The 18156-nt window shown below is 44.3% G+C and overlaps 1 protein-coding gene and 1 pseudogene across 1 annotated transcript in view; one reads left to right on the top strand and one right to left on the bottom strand.

Annotated features, from left to right (window-relative positions):
• The first annotated feature begins 600 nt into the window (after positions 1–600).
• Positions 601–7671, top strand: LOC124867738 (annotated as a pseudogene).
• Positions 5511–18156, bottom strand: part of LOC124867963 (striatin-like) — a 40679-nt gene continuing 28033 nt past the window's right edge. Inside the window, exons 8-18 of the mRNA XM_047364703.1 lie at positions 17363–17476; positions 16640–16783; positions 16412–16548; positions 13874–14049; positions 13171–13218; positions 12473–12594; positions 12224–12391; positions 11908–12048; positions 10718–10819; positions 10547–10633; positions 5511–9115 (exon numbers count right to left, since the gene is read on the bottom strand). Coding sequence (XP_047220659.1) covers positions 8946–9115; positions 10547–10633; positions 10718–10819; positions 11908–12048; positions 12224–12391; positions 12473–12594; positions 13171–13218; positions 13874–14049; positions 16412–16548; positions 16640–16783; positions 17363–17476 — 1409 coding nt within the window. The 3' untranslated portion in view covers positions 5511–8945. The remainder of the gene's footprint in view (positions 9116–10546; positions 10634–10717; positions 10820–11907; positions 12049–12223; positions 12392–12472; positions 12595–13170; positions 13219–13873; positions 14050–16411; positions 16549–16639; positions 16784–17362; positions 17477–18156) is intronic.

Below are 18156 nucleotides of genomic sequence, written 5' to 3'. Positions count from 1 at the left end.
ATCATATAACATAACAATAATAATAATCACATTTCATCAAGTAATGGCACTCCTGGTCCCCATTTCATTTCCTGCGCCCTTCACCCAAGACAACAGCTGTTTAGTTGTCATACATTTGGCCACAGGGTTAAATTTCCCTGACCGATACTGTACATTAAAATGAAAAGGTTGTAAACAAATATACCATCTTGCTAGTCTTTCATTTGACTAGTGCCCGATGGTCTGTTTCAAGGGTAACATGTCGCCCTAACATATAGTATCGCAGTGATTCCACGGCCCACTTAACTGTGAGTCATTCCTTCTTAACTGTGGAATATTGGGTTTCTCTGTCCTGAAGCTTCCTGCTGAGAAACACAGGGTGCCTCTCACTCACCATCAATGTCCTGCAGCAACACTGCACCAAGGCCTACTCTACAAGCATCAGTTTGCATATAAAAGGTTTATCAAAGTCCAGGCTGTAGAGAACAAAGTCACATTTCATGAAGTAGTGGAACTCCTGGTCTCCATAACATGTTCCACATTGGTTCAACTTTGACCTCTCTCTGAGTTTCTCTGTGATGTTACCTCAGCAGAAGTCTGAGCTCTCAGTTTGAACCAGTCTTACATTTTAACTCAATGTTGTGTTTTCAGGTCTATAAGCAGAAGAAGAAGCATGTTTTGTCTGAGCAGCAGAACACCATCTCAGAAGAAAAGATGGATGCTGTCTCCTCATCCTTGCTGCTCCAGAACCAGAACATTTGAGTCTGACCTAGACTGCTCAAAGAAAACCAGGACCTGCAGGGAGAAGAGGCTCCAGGAGGACAGCTCAATAAAGCAGCTGAAACTGGTGAGGTAATTTTCTCCTGATCATGTTTAAAGATTTGTTTCTTTATCTGATGCCTTCTAATCCTCACCAGAAAAACCAGACGGAGCTGATGAAGCTCAGCAAGGAGTATGAGCGCAGGATACAAGGTGAATTTGGCTTATTCCTCAGTGGTTCTTAGTCTCTCCGTCCTTTGCTTTAACTTCCTTTCCTTCTTGGTTCTTTTGTTTGCCTTCATCCTTAATATCCTTCCTCAGGCATGGAGGTGCAGAGTTTCTGGACTATGAGATCTCTGGAAGACACATACCAGACGAAGCAGAGCAATACACTGAAGAAGACTGAAACCCAGATGAAACATCTCTTAAAGTTTCTGAACATGGAACACAATAAGAAGATGAAGAGAATGGAAGAAACACTTAAGAACTTTCAGGTCTCAAAGAAATATCAACACAACACAGGCAGGCCAGGAACAGACTAACAAAGGAGATCAAGCAGCTAAGAGAAGTTACACTGAGAAGCTGAAGAACAACCTTTCTACTGGTGACACTTCAGCTGTATGGACTGGTCTGAGAAACCTGACTGCCTATAGGAGCCCCCCCACCCATCCTGAACAGAGTCGTCTCCTGGCCAACCGTCTGAATGGCTTCTACTGCAGACATGACAAGAAGCCATTCACACCTCAAATCATCTCCTCTACATCCCATTCAGGAACAAGTTCTTCCCACAAAGCTACCAACCCCCTACCATCACATCCTCTACCTGCACTAAAGATCTCCGAGGAAGATGTAAACAGGCTCTTTCAGCGCATGAAAACAAAGAAAGCTAGAGGACCTGATAACGTCTCCCCATCATGCCTGAAAGCCTGTGCAAATCAACTCGCTCCGATCTTCACAAGGATCTTCAACAAGTCACTGGAGAAGCACGAGGTCCCCTCCTGCTTCAAACGATCCACCATCATCCCGGTTCCCAAGAAACCCACCATCCTAGGATTAAATGACTACAGGCCTGTAGTCCTGACGTCTGTGGTCATGAAGTCCTTTGAGCGGCTGGTGTTGAAGCACCTGAAAGACATCACAGGCCCCCTGCTGGACCCCCTGCAGTTTGCTTACCGAGCAAACAGGTCGGCAGATGATGCTGTTAACTTAGGTCTACACTTCATCCTGCAACACCTCGACCACCCAGGGACGTACGCCAGGATCCTGTTTGTAGACTTCAGCTCCACCTTCAACACCATCATACCAGACATCCTCCACCAGAAGCTCACCCAGCTCAACGTCCCAGCCTCCACCTGTCAGTGGATCAACAGCTTCCTGACGGACCGACAGCAGCAGGTGAGACTGGGGGTGAGACTGGGGAGCATCTTCTCCCGATCCAGATCAATAAGTACTGGTGACCCCCAGGGGTGTGTTCTATCTCCACTCCTCTTCTCTCTGTACACAAATGACTGCACCTCATCGGACTCGTCCATGAAACTCCTGAAGTTTGCAGATGACACCACTGTTATTGGACTGATCCAGGACGGTGATGAGTCTGCATACAGACAGCAGGTGGATCGGCTGGTACACTGGTGCGGTCAGAACTACCTTGAACTGAACCCACTCAAGACTGTGGAAATGGTGGTGGACTTTCGGAGAACACCACCCCCATACACCCCCCTCACCATCCTCAACAACACTGTATTGGCCGTGGACCACTTCAAGTTCTTAGGAACCACCATCTCTGAGGACCTGAGATGGTCTTCACACATAGACACTGTTCGAAAGAAGGTCCAGCAGAGACTGTACTTCCTGAGGCAACTCAAGAAGTTCAACCTTCCACAGGAGCTGCTGGTCATCTTCTCCACTGCCATCATTCAGTCTGTCGTGTCTTCATCCATCTCAGTGTGGTTTGGATCATCCACCAAACAGGACAGGTCCAGACTGCAACGAATAATCAGGACTGCAGAGAGAATAATCAGAGCTGACCTTCCCTTCATCCAGGACTTATACAGGTCAAGGGTCAGGAAAAGAGCTGCTAAAATCTCTGCAGACCCCACACACCCTGCACATAAACTGTTCAGAGTTTTACCTTCAGGTGGCGCTACAGAGCACTGTTCACTAAAACCAGCCGCCACAAAGACAGTTTCTTCTCCCAGGCTGTTTCTCTGTTGAACATTCAATAAAGTACAAAACAACAGCAACAGATGTTGCAAATGTACCTTTTCTGTTAGATACATTGTAAATATGTTTATTCTGTAATGCAGAAACAAAACCAAAGAGCAAAGTGTACCGGAGTCAAATTCCTTGTTTGATTGTAAGAACTTGGCAATAAAGCTGATTCTGATGATAGTGATGAAGATGATAATGTAGATGATAGTGATGAAGAAGATAATGATAATGTGGATGATACTGATGATGATGATGAAGTGGATGATGATGATGAAGTGGATGATAGTGATGATGAAGTGGATGATAGTGATGATGAAGTGGATGATAGTGATGATGATGATGAAGTGGATGATGATGATGATGAAGTGGATGATAGTGATGATGATGATGAAGTGGATGATGATGATGATGAAGTGGATGATAGTGATGATGATGATGAAGTGGATGATGGTGATGAACAGAGATGCTGCTGAGCTCAGCAGAAACTGGTTGCAAAGGAGAGGATGATGATGATTGTGTTGCTGCTGGAGGATGATGATACTAATGATGATGAAGATTATGATGATGTTTGTGATGAACAGAAGTACCGAGCTCAGCAGAAGGTGGTTGAAAAGGAGCTCAGAGATCTGACAGTGGAGCATGAGCTGCTCTTGCAGGCCTTCCAGAAGGTAAACTCTTTCCAACCTGCTGCTCTCCCTCCAGCGCTCACAGCAAGTTGACGCATCCAGGTCTTTCCTGCAGGTCCAAGAGGAGCGTGACGAGTTGCTGAAGAGACAGACGGAGAGCATCCTGGACATCCAGCAGAGGAGCGGCCTGAAGAAGATTCTGCTGCAGAAGAAGCTGGCTGCAGTGACAGAAACTCTGGAGAAGAAGGAGGCACAGCTCAGCACAGCACTGTCGGTCTGCAGCATCGAGCCGACGGCACGCAGCAACGCCGTCAGCAAGCTGGAGGTAAGATGTGACGCTGTCTGAAGAACGAGAACTTCTTCAGCTGTTTAACGGCATGTTTTAATGAGAGGAAAACACAGAAACGCTCAATCAATGAAGAGAAGTTCATAAAGCATTATGTTCCTACTGACAGGAACACAGATCCTTCAGGGTTATTGCAGACACAAGATCTTCAGGTCAGTGGTCACTGTCCATCCTTTCCAAAAAAATAGCTAGACACCAGGAATTTAGGCCTGATAGGTGGAAAAATAATATACCAAACAAGGAATGGAGCAGTATCCATGAAACCGCTTTGAGGAGTTAAACGAGGTTCTCCAGTTTGGGCCAAATGTTAGAAAAAACTATGAAACTGATTATAAACAAAGTTCCTCATCCATTTCCATATTTCTCCCACTGAAAACAGAACATCATGAACCCATCCAGGAATTATGTTGGGAAACATTCTTCCAGCCCCACCTTAGAGTAACATTCTGACTTTACTGTGCAGAAAAGAAGCCTGATGTTAACATCGGGAGGTCAGCTTCAGTAGGCTTGGAGGTACCTGGGATGGACCATCAGACAGTGGGATGTAAAACTAGTGAGACAGACCAGTATTCCAGATGTTTGTTGTCCCTGCAGCCAGGCTCTGTGATGGTAGGAGGTTCTATCACAGTATGGGCTGCATTTCCTCTTCTCTGATGGCAACATTGATGATGAAAAGTCCAGGAGAGATTTCAGAATATCTGCTGCCATTAGGACCACACTTTTTCCAGTGACATCCAGTATTTTCCACCAAAACCATGGAAAACCACATTCCAAAGTTCTGGCTGAGGAAGAGGAGGGTACAGCTGCTGGACTGAACTACACCCTGCAGAACCTGCTGGAGAGGTTGGAAACCAGGAAAGGGACAAGGACAATTCTATACTGGTGGACACCTAAGGACATATTTGCATGAAGAATGGGACATACAAACATCTGGAAGTCTTCATGGATCGGTATAGTTGATGATTTTAGGAGTTGGGAGAGTTAAGAAAACTGGATGTCCAACTGGGAATGCGAGTTATGAAAATTTAGGAATGACTCTAAAATCCCATTAGCTGAATCAGAGTCTCAAACAAACTTGTCAACTGTTTCCTGTTTTCAGGAAATCCTGGAGTCCAAACGGATCTCCATGGATGCTCTGGAGCAGGACCTGGATCTGGAGACTCAGGTGAGTGTTTCTCCAGCTGCCCAGCTTCCTGTCTCTGCAGCTCAGCTGATGCTACATCATGCATGTTTGACCTGCAGGAGTACGAGCAGCTGCTGCACAGCTGGAAGGAGCAGCTGAAGGCTTCTGGAGGCTCACTGCAAGACTTTCCTTTCAGACCCGCTGAGAAGATCCTGAAGGACGTGGGATCGGACCAGAGATGGAACAGCAACCTAACATAAAGCAACATATTTCAGTTTTATATGAAAAGAAATTAGCGTTATTTTCATTAAAGTAACAGTTTTAGAAAGTTTAGAGTTTACAGAAGAAAATCTTCTGAGGTCCTAATAAACACCGTTTCCTGATCCAACATCGTTTCTCTGTAAAACATTAATACGGAACCAAATGTTCCCATTGAGAGATGAAACAAATTCTCCATGACCCAAACCTCCAGCATCTCCTTTATTGTTAGTTACATGAGCCTCGCTGGCATGAAGAAAGGAAAGCAACATGTGGGAGAGGAGTACGCCCAGCCACAGCAGGTAGACTGTACAAAGTAAAGAAGAAGTAGGATTTACAGGTAGGCTGGACCTGAACCAGAACGAGGTGCAGGTCTGAAGCTTGGTTTTTGGCCTTAGAAAATGGATCAGCTGAATGTTACTGGGATGCATTCCATGGTTTTATCCTTTTTGCTGTTCGGAAAGGTTTGGTTCTTGAAGATTTGGACTGTGGATTAGGAGTGATCCCAGAGATGGATCCATCCAGAGTGACAGATCAGCTCTAACTCCCCCTGACATAAAGATCTCACACTTAGTGGAGCTATGAAGCTGGTCCCCAGCTCTACAAGATGATCTCAGAGTTGCTGAAAATATTTGATCACCGCCTCCCATCTGTCAAAATTTGGACCCAATTCAAGTTCAACACCAAACCGGTTTCTACCCAGCCCTGAAAAGTCTGGAAAAGTGTTGAATTGTTCTGATCATTTTCCATGTCTGGATGAAAAATGGACAAAATTTGTTTTTTCCTTCTTTCATTGTTCTCCAAAAATTGCCAAAAACCAATAATGTGTCCTGGATGAATTGGTTCACATTTAAATGAACATTTTAAACGTCAGAATTTGGGCTTTTAACAAACTGACTGAATCCAGACTCAAAGATCCAAATAGGGACGTTCACCACTTTACAGAACCTTGGGCTACCTTGGTCCTGTGCCTTTTAAACTGGGTCTAAAATGACAAAGAACTACCACTGCTATTTCTGGCACGTTCACCAACAGAATAAAGATACAGAAGTTACAATTCTTAAGAGTCAGAAAGTTCTAGATCTTGACGCAGACCGGACCGAAGTTAGTGAACATGCCAGAAAAGATAATCGGAGATAGGACTTGAAACCAAACTCTGAAGCCTGGAAGCAAATTTAAGCTTTGTGTTGTTTCATCATTCGTGGAACCTACAGTGTTCGGACCCAATTAGCAGATTCAAGGTTAATTGGTACTCAGATGTCCAGAATCTAAAAACATATCGCGAAGAATCTGAATATTTGAGTCTGGAAAAGTTTGGAAGTTAGAAATGGAACAAAATGTAGGAACTTTGTTTTATGCTCAATGATTTGAAACGACGATCCATCTAAAACCAGGAGGAACTGGAATCAGAGGAGGACCAATCAGAAGAAAGCAGGAAGGAAAGCTGGTGAACACAGGAAGTAATACTCTGACAACGTCCGCAGCAACATTATTAATAAAATGGAACCATTTCTAATGGACCTGCAGCCTAGAGCCTTCGTGAGCCTTTCTCCTGTTGATGAGCCAAAAGAAAAGATTTCCAGTTTTATTTTTGTCGTTCTGGGGAGGAAATATAATGCAGATCATTCGAGCAACACAAGATAGCCAATCACAGCCATTCTTGCATCTTCATTGTGTACACAGTACCACAAAGAACTTCTAGGATGCAATGTTTGCTAGGCTCGAATGTATCAGGACTCCCCCATTCAACCTCTGCTAACCCTTGATTTATCTGGCCACTTAGAAGGACTTCCTGTAGCTCAACATAACTATACAATCAATATTTCAAAATAAGAGCTGAATTTATGGTTTCCATTCTAACCAACTGAGAAGTTCAAAGGACTTTAAAACAGGGGAAGGTAATAATCTCTGGTTTCTAACCTTCGGAGGAACCCGTCTCTGTCTGGTGTTTCAGTTCTGCTGCTGGTTCTTCTCAGAGTAGGGTTTCTACACATTTTTCATTCCACTGTCAAAGCTCTCCTGACTCTGGGAATAGTTTAAACTGCAGGTTTATCACCTGTCATGGGAAACATCTGGAGGTGTAGGAGCATGCACATCTCTTCAGTAACTCGGCACTAATGTAAAGATTTAGAGGACCTTGAAATTGATTTGCTTCTTTTTTCCCTTTTGTTCCAGATTGGTTAGCTCTGGACAGGGATTCTGGTTTTTATTTCCTAACTGCACCGATGATTGGCTGAGAGACATTTGGTTCATGTGTTGATCTCTGACCCGGAAACCTAACCTACTCCAGAGCATCATATGTTACCATGGTGACAGGGCTGGCATCCTGACTCTGATCCTGCTCCGTTTGAATCTGTCGTTCCTACCGTGTTCCTGTTTTCTGTTTTTATTTAAAGAGGAAGATGTCACCAGTCAGCTGGACTTCCTGAAATTCCCTCAACATGTGGTTTATGGTGGGAATGTGATCTTTGTCACACAGAAGGACAGATAAACGTTTCACCAGCAGAATACTGTTTTTCCCTCACAGATCCTGTTTGAACCTTTTGAAGTTTCAAAGCCTTTGTTGGATTTCCTCCCCTTTTTATTTGTGGTCAGTATTCAGGAATGCCTCAGGAACAATCAGCTGATTCAGTTTGGAAAACGTTCTGGAAGATTAAATTTAAACAGAATCTGAATAAAATTGAGGAACGTCACCTCAGGAAGCAAAACCTGGAAAACCTTTTTTTCTTTAAGCTCCTTCAAAGTCCAGAGGGGAGAAAGAATATCACGCTGCAGTTAAAATTTCCCCTAAATTCCCGTTTCACACCTGGTTCATAAATAGATTTCCTAGAACACAAACTCTACACACTTGTTTCCATTTTTTACAGTTTGGATTAAAGAAAAACCAGAGTTCTTCCTGAACGGGAAGCAGCTGCTTTACGAGATGAAAGTCTGACGTGGCTTCCTGAAACATCCTGAAAGCAACACATGGAGAACACAAAACAGATCTACCTGTACCTGAACATCCGTCACTAACCGCTCAGAGTCAGAATATTGAGGTTAAAATCCATTGTTTTCAAGTCTGCGCTCAGTTCAGAGTTCACCTGCAACATAATCAGCTCATCAGAGGAATCTCACGGCTTTCATTTAAATAAATACACTTTGAAATAAGAATCTGAGCGTCGCTGTAGGATTTCCTCTGCCGCTCGACAACTCCAAAAGGTCCGTCCGGAACTGGTCCGGGCCCAGAAACCGATAGAACTCCAGGAGAATTGAAATGGCCGCTGAAACAAACCTAAATGAACCTTTAAAACAAAACCTCTGCAGGATCATTACTGCAGGGGGGCAGAAACTGACACTGACTAAAGTTTTATCCTTCAGGTTGAAAGCTGGACTGGCAGTCGGAGTCTGGATCCATCAGGTTCTGGTTATTTTTCCTAAAGGAACTTCTGCTCTAAGGAAAAAAGGCACGTTGTAAAGACAAACAATTCCCGGTAGCAGGAACACCTCAGACGGTTTGGGATGAGAGAAAACGCAGATTCCAGCTTGCTCCTGGTTCACTCAGAGTTTGTTGAGGGACGCAGGCCAGCCCGAGTCCAACAGGATGGGAGGGACAACTTCTCTGTAGTCTAATCAGATTACGATGGGGACCTTCCCTGCAGAGTCATACGAAGACCTTGGCGAGTGCGTCAGCTCCGGCGCTGCCGATGTAGCATTTAGTTGGGTGGAATGCCACATCGTGGATGGACTCGTCAAACTTCTTCCGGTGGGCGGTGAACTCCTGGATGCACGTCTTACTCTCCATGTTCCACAGACGGATGGAGCAGTCATGACCTGAAGTGGAAAAGAGCCAATCAGGACAGACAACAGAGACTTCCAGGAACATTCCAGCAACAATCTTCACTGTGTTTTAGTGGGATTTTATGTGACAGACCAACACAAAGTATTCTTTCTTTATTCTGACACCTTAAATAAAATCCACTGCAAGAACATGCCTTTCAGAACTCACCTGATCAGGAACCAGAGTCCAGCTGTGTGTACCTTAACCTGAGTCTAACTGCAGCTGCTCTGCTTCTGGTCTTAGACGTTCTTTAGAGAGCATCAGAGAACAACCAGCATCATGAAGACCAAGGACCACATGAGACAGGTCAGGGAGAAAGTTCTGGTTCTGTTTACAGCAGGGTTAGGTTCTATAACAATACCCCAAGTGTTGAACAACTCCCAGAGCTCTTTTCAATCCATCATCTGAATATGGAGAGAGGATGGACCACCTGCAGACCTACCAAGACATGGAGGTCCACCTAAATTGACAGGCTGGACAAGGAGAGCATTAATCAGAGAAGCAGCCAAGATGTCCATGGTAGCTCTGGAGGAGCTGCAGAGTTCTATAACTAAGGGGGGGAAGCTGTCCTAGGGACAACTATTAGTCGTGGTCTTCATACATCTGGCCTCTGTGGATGAAGTCCTGTTTGCTTTCTGTTATAAACGACGTAGGAGACACAACAAACATGTGGAAGAAGGTGCTCTGATCAGATAAAACCAAAACTGGCCTACATTCAACACACTATGTTTGGAGAAAACAAACTCTGAACCCAACCCCCCACCCTGAAACATGGTGGTGGCAGCATCATGCTGTGGAAATGCTTTTCTTCAGCAGGAACAGGAAAGCTGGTCAGAGTTGATGGGAAGATGGATGGAGCTAAATCCAGGACGATCCTGGAAGAAAACCTGTTACAGGCTGCAGAAGACCTGAGACTGAAGTTGAGGTTCCACCTTCCAGCAGAACAACCACCCTAAACATACAGTAGTTTGAATGGCCTAGTCAAAGTCCAGACATAAATCCGTTGAAAATCTGTGGCAAGATTTGAAAACTGATGTTCACAGATGTTCTCCATCCAATCTGACGGGGCTTGAGCTGCTTTACAAAGAAGAATGGACAGAAACTCCAGTCTGTAGATGTTCAAAGGTGGTTCTACATAGTTCTGACCCAGGGGGGATGAACCCACATAACTGATGTGGTGGGGGGTGGATAAATGATAACTGGACCAAGTTAAACTATGTGATTCAGACTGTTTTCATCTTTTATTTCTGCTAACAGTTTATTAATGTTCTAACTCTGACTGCTCTGGTCTGAATGATCCGGTTGCTCATCATCTGTGCACTGGATTGCTTTGATTGTTTTAGGAAAATGTTCCCAGATGATTCCTATCGATGCCAGACGTTTGCTGCATGGTTGGAACAAACTCTCAGCGGCTGTAGACTTACTTCCTGACATCAGGTACAGCCCGTTTGGATCCACAGAAAGACAGGTGACTGAGTCCAGATGGGCGACCATCGAGTGGATCAGTTTACCTTCAGGAACATAAACAGAAGAACCAGATTACAGAGACGTTCTGGGAGAATCCAGCTGGAAAACCCAACGCGGCGACGCTCCACCTGTGTTGTTGTCGAAGAACTGGATGTGCCGGTCCTCCTGAGCTGTGATGGTGATCGGCAGCGTGGGATGACTCAGGACCTGGTTGATCTTGCAGGGAGACTCTGTGAAGAGGAGAGTAACGGAGTTATCAGCCTGAAACGGATCAGACCCAGAACCTCACATGAAACAACTAAATGGGAATCCATCTGCAGCTGGCAAAGTCCTCCATCTGTATGAGTCTGCTGATGTGACCCATATGTTACCGTGACACCAGCTAACAGCAATATATGGGCCCCATATGGGTGGAAATGGGCGGAAAATGGGTCCTAGATGTGTTGGGCCTTGAACTGATTTTCTTCATACCCATTTGGGACCCAGTAAAGACCTGCATATGTTGCCCACTAGTTTTGCTGATATGAGTTGTATTTACCAAGTAAGTCCTGCTCATAAAGCCCATGGTGAACCCAGGCCCACTCAAACCAGTCCAGCCTGACTAAAATCTCCCCCTGGGGTCCACAAACCTGTATGTTAGGACCGGCCGTGATCGGCCAGTTGGAGCCTAAAAATCCGATGTTCTTTTCAATCAGTGAATCTTATCAGCACCACCGGTCTGACAACAACACTCTTCAGTGTGGAAGCCGTGACTGTAAGCGGAAGACTTAGTCAGCTCTTCTCACCATCGGTGAGGTGTTTTGAAATGCAGTGAGATAAAGCTCACAAGTTGTTAAAAACATCTAGAAGGAAACTATGATCCACAGAGGCGTGTTGGCTGTTACCACCGGAGACAGACTTTAGGGATTTGTAGTTTTATTCCCTGATATATTGCCATCTCCTGAGCCGGATGCATCGGTACTCTCTGACTGCAAAGAAAATCTTTTATCTCATTAAATTAAAATCAGACAAACATAGATAGGAACTATATAGCTGCTTAAATGGGTCTGCAGCTTCATACCTTCTGCAGAATAATGTAATATGATGCAGCACAGCAAGGTGGCGCTGATGTGTTTTTAGTAGATCTTTTTTAACCTGATAGAGAGAATAACTGTGAGGAAAACTGGAGCTCAACCATGTTCACTGAGCTGCTGATAAGTTCAGCTGCAGGAGCTATGAGATACGATGAATATCAAATCTATCACATCCATCCTGGGTTTTAAGCTCCTGAACTTCTCACTGATGTCTGAAAGCAGCAGCTGGGGATCTGTGGTCGTACCTGGAGGTCCAGCAGAGTCAAACGTCAGGAACAGCTGCTGCGTCTCCATGTTAAAGAGTCCGATATGTCCTGTGTCAAATGACGTCACCATGTAGGCCGGGTCACTGCTCACCAGGTCCACCGAGTTAGCGACTCCTAGGTCTGAAACAGGACCACATTTAATGGCCTAGTCAAAGTTCAGACTTAAAACTTTGTGAAAAGCTGTGGTGGAGAGCTGTGCAGAAACCTCAGTGAGGTTCTGACAGTAGCAGCACATCTGCCGAACAGCTGCAAAATAAACTGAACTGACAGGGTTCTGATCCAGATGTCCTCTCACCTCCATCTTCATTAAAAACCGCCAGAGCCGGTGAGATGTCAGCGGCGTTCCAGAGTCGGACCGTCCCATCAGCCGAGCAGGAGAGGAGGCGGTGGTGAACCGAGCTATAGACCAGTCCCCACACTGAGTCTGTGTGACCACACAGCGCCCCCCGCAGGATGGAGGCCTCTGCAGCAGGATGGAGAAGATGGAGAAACCAGTTATCAGTTAGTAGCAGCAGTTTTACCAGGAATGATCTCAGAGTCGTACCATAGGAGTCGTATGGGTCAATGTTTGGGCTAGGCATGTTCCAGCTCTGGATGGTCCCATCCACACCCCCACTGAAGCACTGGTCCCCGCTTGAGCTCATGGTGACGCTGAGGACAGCCCCGCTGCGCACAGAGACACGTTCAGAGACAACAAAACTATGAATGAACACACACGGAATAAGATATTAAACAAAACGTGTGGAATAACATTTTTATATTTCAGATTCTTCCAAATAGCCATATATACACACACACACACTCGTTTTGCTAAATGTAGTGAGGACCATGTGTTGACTTCCATTGATTTTCAGTCATTTTCAACCCTTTCTATGCCCTAACCCTGACAATAACCCTAAACCTAACCATTACCAGTGCATGTCTAACCCTAACCTGAACCTAAACTCAATTCACACCTTAGTCCTAAACCTAACCGTTAGCAAAATAGGTCGTGATGACCAGCAAAATGTCCTCACTTTGGTACAAACGGTCCTCAATTTGATGGTGAAATCGGGAAAATGGTCTCACTGTGATGTCAAGACAGGAACACACACACACACACACACACACACACACACACACACACACACACACACACACACACACAAACACACACACCAGGAGTGATCATCTGAAATCCCTCTCTGCTGAACTGGAAACGTTTCCATGAGTTCAGAGGTTAGGATTGGGTGGAAGTCTCACCTGTGAGCTCTGAACGTGAAGATGGGCTCCACATCTAAAGCTGCACACCTGGGGGAATGAAACAGGAAGTTTAAATGAAAATAAAATTGATATCAAAAGGAGAGGTTTGATCTGGTCCTCTTCCTCCTCACATCATCATCAGCTTCTTCTTCATTTACCTTCAAGTAAAAGCAGCTCCATCATCTCACTGCTGACCTACTGGGTTTAAGCTCTGAAGCTCAGAGAACACTGCCACCCTAAGGTCAGACTGAGAACTACATCATTGATCTGATGCTTTTACTGAAGTGTTAATAACACATTAACTGTAAAAGTTCAGTTAAAATATAATTTATGAAATGTTTTTGTTCTTTAACTGCATCTAAACTTTGTTTAATCTGTAAACACGTCATCAAACAGTGTGTTCTTTGAGTTTAGATAAGATTTAACAAAACTTTGATGAAGAAATTGGAATAATCTTGGAATTCCAAACCTCTACGTCTATCTATGAACCTTTATTGGACTATGTTTGAGACATTTCATTGTTGAATTAAACCAAAATGATGAGTTTGGATGGTTTCTAGTTTTTAGAAACAAAACCAGAATCTACAGATCCAACCTCAAAGAAACTAAACGTCAGCAACGGACAGTTAATCCTGAAAGGAGCAGCTCTGACTGTCCAGGAGCTAAAAGACACAGCTGGATGTTTCCTGCTTTAATCTCTCACTTCTTGGCTGGCGCCGTCTTCTGGAGGTTCCACAGTTTCAGGGTATGGTCCTCGGACGCTGTGACCAGAACCGGCTCCACCGGGTGGAAGGCCAGACTCCGGACCGAGTCAAAGTGGCTCCGCAGGGTGAACTTTGGGTTCCAGGTTTTCTTCAGAGCGTCTGTGTTGTTGGTGATCTGTGAAGTTATCATAAGAGAAAATAGAGATTTACTGATGATGTTCTGCAGTTTCTGAGATCCATCCAGCCGAAGCCGATGTACCCGAAGAGAACCTGAGCATGCAGAGGGAAAACATGCAATCTCCATCCAGAAAGACCACAGGCTGGGATTGGAACCCAGGACCTTCTTGTTGCAAGGCATCAGTGCAACCAACTGTGTCACTGTGAAGATCTAATACATCAAATATTCTACATGGGGTTCCAGGCTGGTTTAGAAGTTACCTGTCAGACAGAACAGGTGTGTCTCTGCAGAAAAATCCAGCTTCTCAAGATTTTAAAAGGAGCCCCCCAAGGCTCAATGTTGGGCCCCGTTTTATTTTCCATTGATAAAATTTACATCAGGACTATGTATCTACAGAAGACTCCATAATGTAATCAGATGGCTTCACTCTGAGATAGTCGGTTGTTAAGCTTCATACTTCAGCTGCTGCAGGCTTCACTTTGGGACTAAATAGTTGGTTTTAAATATGAATAAATCTAAATTCATGTTGTTTTTCCAGAAATCAGTATATAATCAGCTATACCTTAACCTTATTCTATTAATAGAATAAGGTTCCTTTGAACCTTATTCTATTAATATTTGGCTTAGCCTTTCTTTCAGAGTTTTGATTGAGCATTTAATCAAGTGTTGAGGGTCAGACTGCCTTTTATTATATATTGTCTTCATGCATCAGTCATAAAACAGCCCTATTTTAATGTTTAAGACTATAATGACATTATTTATGAGCATCCTTCACACTCTGCTGGTTAGGTTCTGAGTACCACTGCTATCTTATAACAGATCTATTATGTAGAAGACAGAATAATCTGATTGGATGACAGTCGGTTGCCTGTGGCCGAGTTTAGAGCTCCTTAAAGACTGAAGGGAGAAACTGCTGTTCTTTATGGAAGCAAATCGTTACCATATTTCAAATGAAAAAGCATTTCCAGAAATGCTTTTTCATTTTAAGAATGTGACTACATTATTTGACCCATAAATAAAATTAGTAATCAATCATCCTATTTGCATTTTCTTCTTCATGACTGCACATTTTATGCCGTAATCAAAAAGAAAACAAAGCAGACATTGCTTTTTTGTTTTCATGGTCTGTCCGTAAAGTCCTGCCCAGAACTCGAAAACGAAAAAGCATTCCGAGCTGCGGGCGGAGAAGAGTGACGTCAGCAGCCGCTCTTCCTCAGCTCCCTGCTGACCGAGCTACCCATCTTGTTCGGTAGGGGGCGCTGTGCACGTCTGCATTGCATTACATTGCAAATGTGCTGAGAAATTGATTGAATTGCCAGGGCTTTAGCATCTCAGGTCATGGCGCTCCCTTAAATTGTGCAAACACTTTTAGAATTAGCTGAGCAGGTAGAATCCAGTAGTATATCCGAGTCTGATGCCCGTGACCGAGTAGAACAAGTCATGGAGACCTTGGCTGCATACTCTGCTGTCATAGATTTGAACATTAATGAGGTTGCTATAGTAAACCTCCGTTCAGTCCTGGAACGGCTGGATGCTGTGGAGCCTCAAATGGGACGAAGACGACCAACCATCAACATCCCGAACCGAATAAGCTGGGTAGCTCGGTCAGCAGGGAGCTGAGGAAGAGCGGCTGCTGACGTCACTCTTCTGCGCCCGCAGCTCGGAATGTTTTTTCGTTTTCGAGTTCTGGGCAGGACTTTGCGGGCAGACCACGAAAACGAAAAAGCAATGTCTGCTTTGTTTTCTTTTTGATTATGGAATAAAATGTGCAGTCATGAAGAAGAAAATGCAAATAGGATGATTGATAACTAATTTTATTTATGGGTCAAATAATGCAGCCACATTCTTAAAATGAAAAAGCATTTCTGGAAATGCTTTTTCATTTTCAAATTTTACATTTCAAATTGAATTTTGGTATCTATTTGCTGGGGTACATTTTGAAAAATAAATCTCAAATGTCTTTTTCTTTTTCATTTTAATTAAGTGAAAGAATGAAAAAGCATTTCTGAAAATGCTTTTTCATTTGAAATATGGTAACGATTTGCTTCCATAGTTCTTCAGCTGGATGTTAAACCTGTAATGAAATCAGGTCACAAACGATCTGATGTTAGCGCGCTTAAGTGGCTCATATATGTAGATATTATATCTGATGTTAAATGTTTAAAATGTAATATTTAATCATTTGCAAAAGTTAAAGTTAAAACAAGTTAAAGAAGCACAAAAAATGAATACATTTATTTAATTGCCTTTTTTTCATCTTTTCTTGTTCAGATTTCTGTTAGGAAGAGTTTTGACTTGGAATGAGGAGTTATTGTGGGAAACCCAGTTAAATATTTCCGGATCAGGTTGTTTTACTAACATCATATCCCAGATTTTCCGCCTCGTTGGCAACTGTCAGTCCGGCCAGTTCTCCCAGACCCAGCTCATTGGAGACAGCCTCGTCCACTCTTCCCAGTATGAAGGACTTCCCGGTGGACGGCAGGAACGTCATCGGCTCTGCGGGGAGGGAGCAGGAAGGGAAATTTTGAATCCAAACGTTTACCCGTGGGTGCAGCTGGATGACAGTCCGAGAGGAGGAGGAGCTTACCGTCTTCTGGCCGACCTACTTCGTGCTCGTTCAGTCTGGGAACGCTGGGCCGGCAGGGGGGCGACAGAGCCGGCTGCATGGGGGGCAGCTCCTCAGTGTCCCGCAGGTTAGCCAGCATGTCCTGGAGTTTGGAGCGGTTCGGTCCTGAACGAGGAAGAGGACAGGAGTCAGAAGAGGATACAGGAGGCAGTTTTGCAAAGTGTTGGGCTGATGAATGGATTAACCCGAGGACACAAAGCAGCAGAACCAGTGGGAGAGACATGGGAGATGAAATGTTCCAGCTGTAGATTCAATCAACACATTCAAAGGGGGAAACAAAGAGGAAAAACACCAGGATTCTTCTGCATTTAATCATGTTTTTCTAGAAAACATCCGGAGATGGATGAATTTACCCTCAGTGTTCCCTGTCTGAGGGATCAGGCAGGATCAGAGTCCGAGTTCAAAAACAGAGATGCTCAAGTGGAAAACACCTGAGTGTAGTTTCTGTTTTCCCCTGTTAACAAAATTCAACTTCAGAGATCTGTTGGATCTCCGGTTAGTGACTTCTACATGTGCTACAGGACGCTGTTTGGCATTGGCAATGCGAAACGTTCAAAATAAAGGACAAGGTTGAAAAGGAAAAATAGAATCAACATTAAAATTCCTGGATTTCCTCCTGAAAAACAAACCCAGCCGGCTGGAAAACTTAGACAGGATGAAGCATGGATCAGATGCAGGACTTACTCTTCACTCCTTTCTTCCCCTTTCTCTCCTTTTTGTACTGCTCCTTCAGCTGGGCAATTAGGCCCTGGTCCACGTCCCAGCCCAGTTCTCCCAGAGCAGACGGCTCCTCCTTCTCTACAGGATGAGGAGAAGACCTCTGGTAAAGGACTGGAGGAACTACACACCACAAACATCAAATAAGGTCCAAGTAAGCAGGAAGAAGACAGTAAACCAAAACTTAGTTTGGAGCTGATAATATCTGCCTAAATATGTTACAGTTCAGACAGAAAGAGAAGAAGAATCAGAAGAAAAGGAAGTAAAATCAAAACTAAAAGAAAATAATCAATTAACTGTTTAAACGGTTGCTATTCCTCCAGATGAGCTGTAGGAGGAGTAGTTGAGTACTGTTCCTCCAGATAAAAACTTTACAGATTTCCTTTCAGCCGATCTGGAAAAAATTGGACCGGTTCTGATCGACACCTGACATTCAACAGTGAACCGAGACCAGAAACAGGTCGGTGCCAGGCCAGATCCTGGAGGTGGTCTGGGTTCTGGATTAAGAAGTGTTTTAGAGGGTCACAGTTGTTGGTCAGAAGCAGCCCAATTTGACCCGTTTCTGTGTTCTGTGCTGGTTTTGTGTTGAGAAGTGGAAACTGTGGCTGATTGTGTGAACGCAACACTGAGTCAGCTCGGATCTCGAACTAAGCGGAATGAGGTGTTGAATCGTGGGCTGCGTGGGTGAGCTCTCCATCATGTGTTGCTAAGTAACTGAAGAAAAGGAGAGATGTTCTGTTAGAGTGCGGGAGCACGCAGGT

This window comes from Girardinichthys multiradiatus, chromosome 5 (assembly GCF_021462225.1).
Source record: "Girardinichthys multiradiatus isolate DD_20200921_A chromosome 5, DD_fGirMul_XY1, whole genome shotgun sequence".
NCBI classification, from domain to species: Eukaryota; Metazoa; Chordata; class Actinopteri; order Cyprinodontiformes; family Goodeidae; genus Girardinichthys; species Girardinichthys multiradiatus.
Note: the sequence above shows the minus strand (reverse complement) of the source record. Positions and strands in the feature narration are given on the sequence as shown.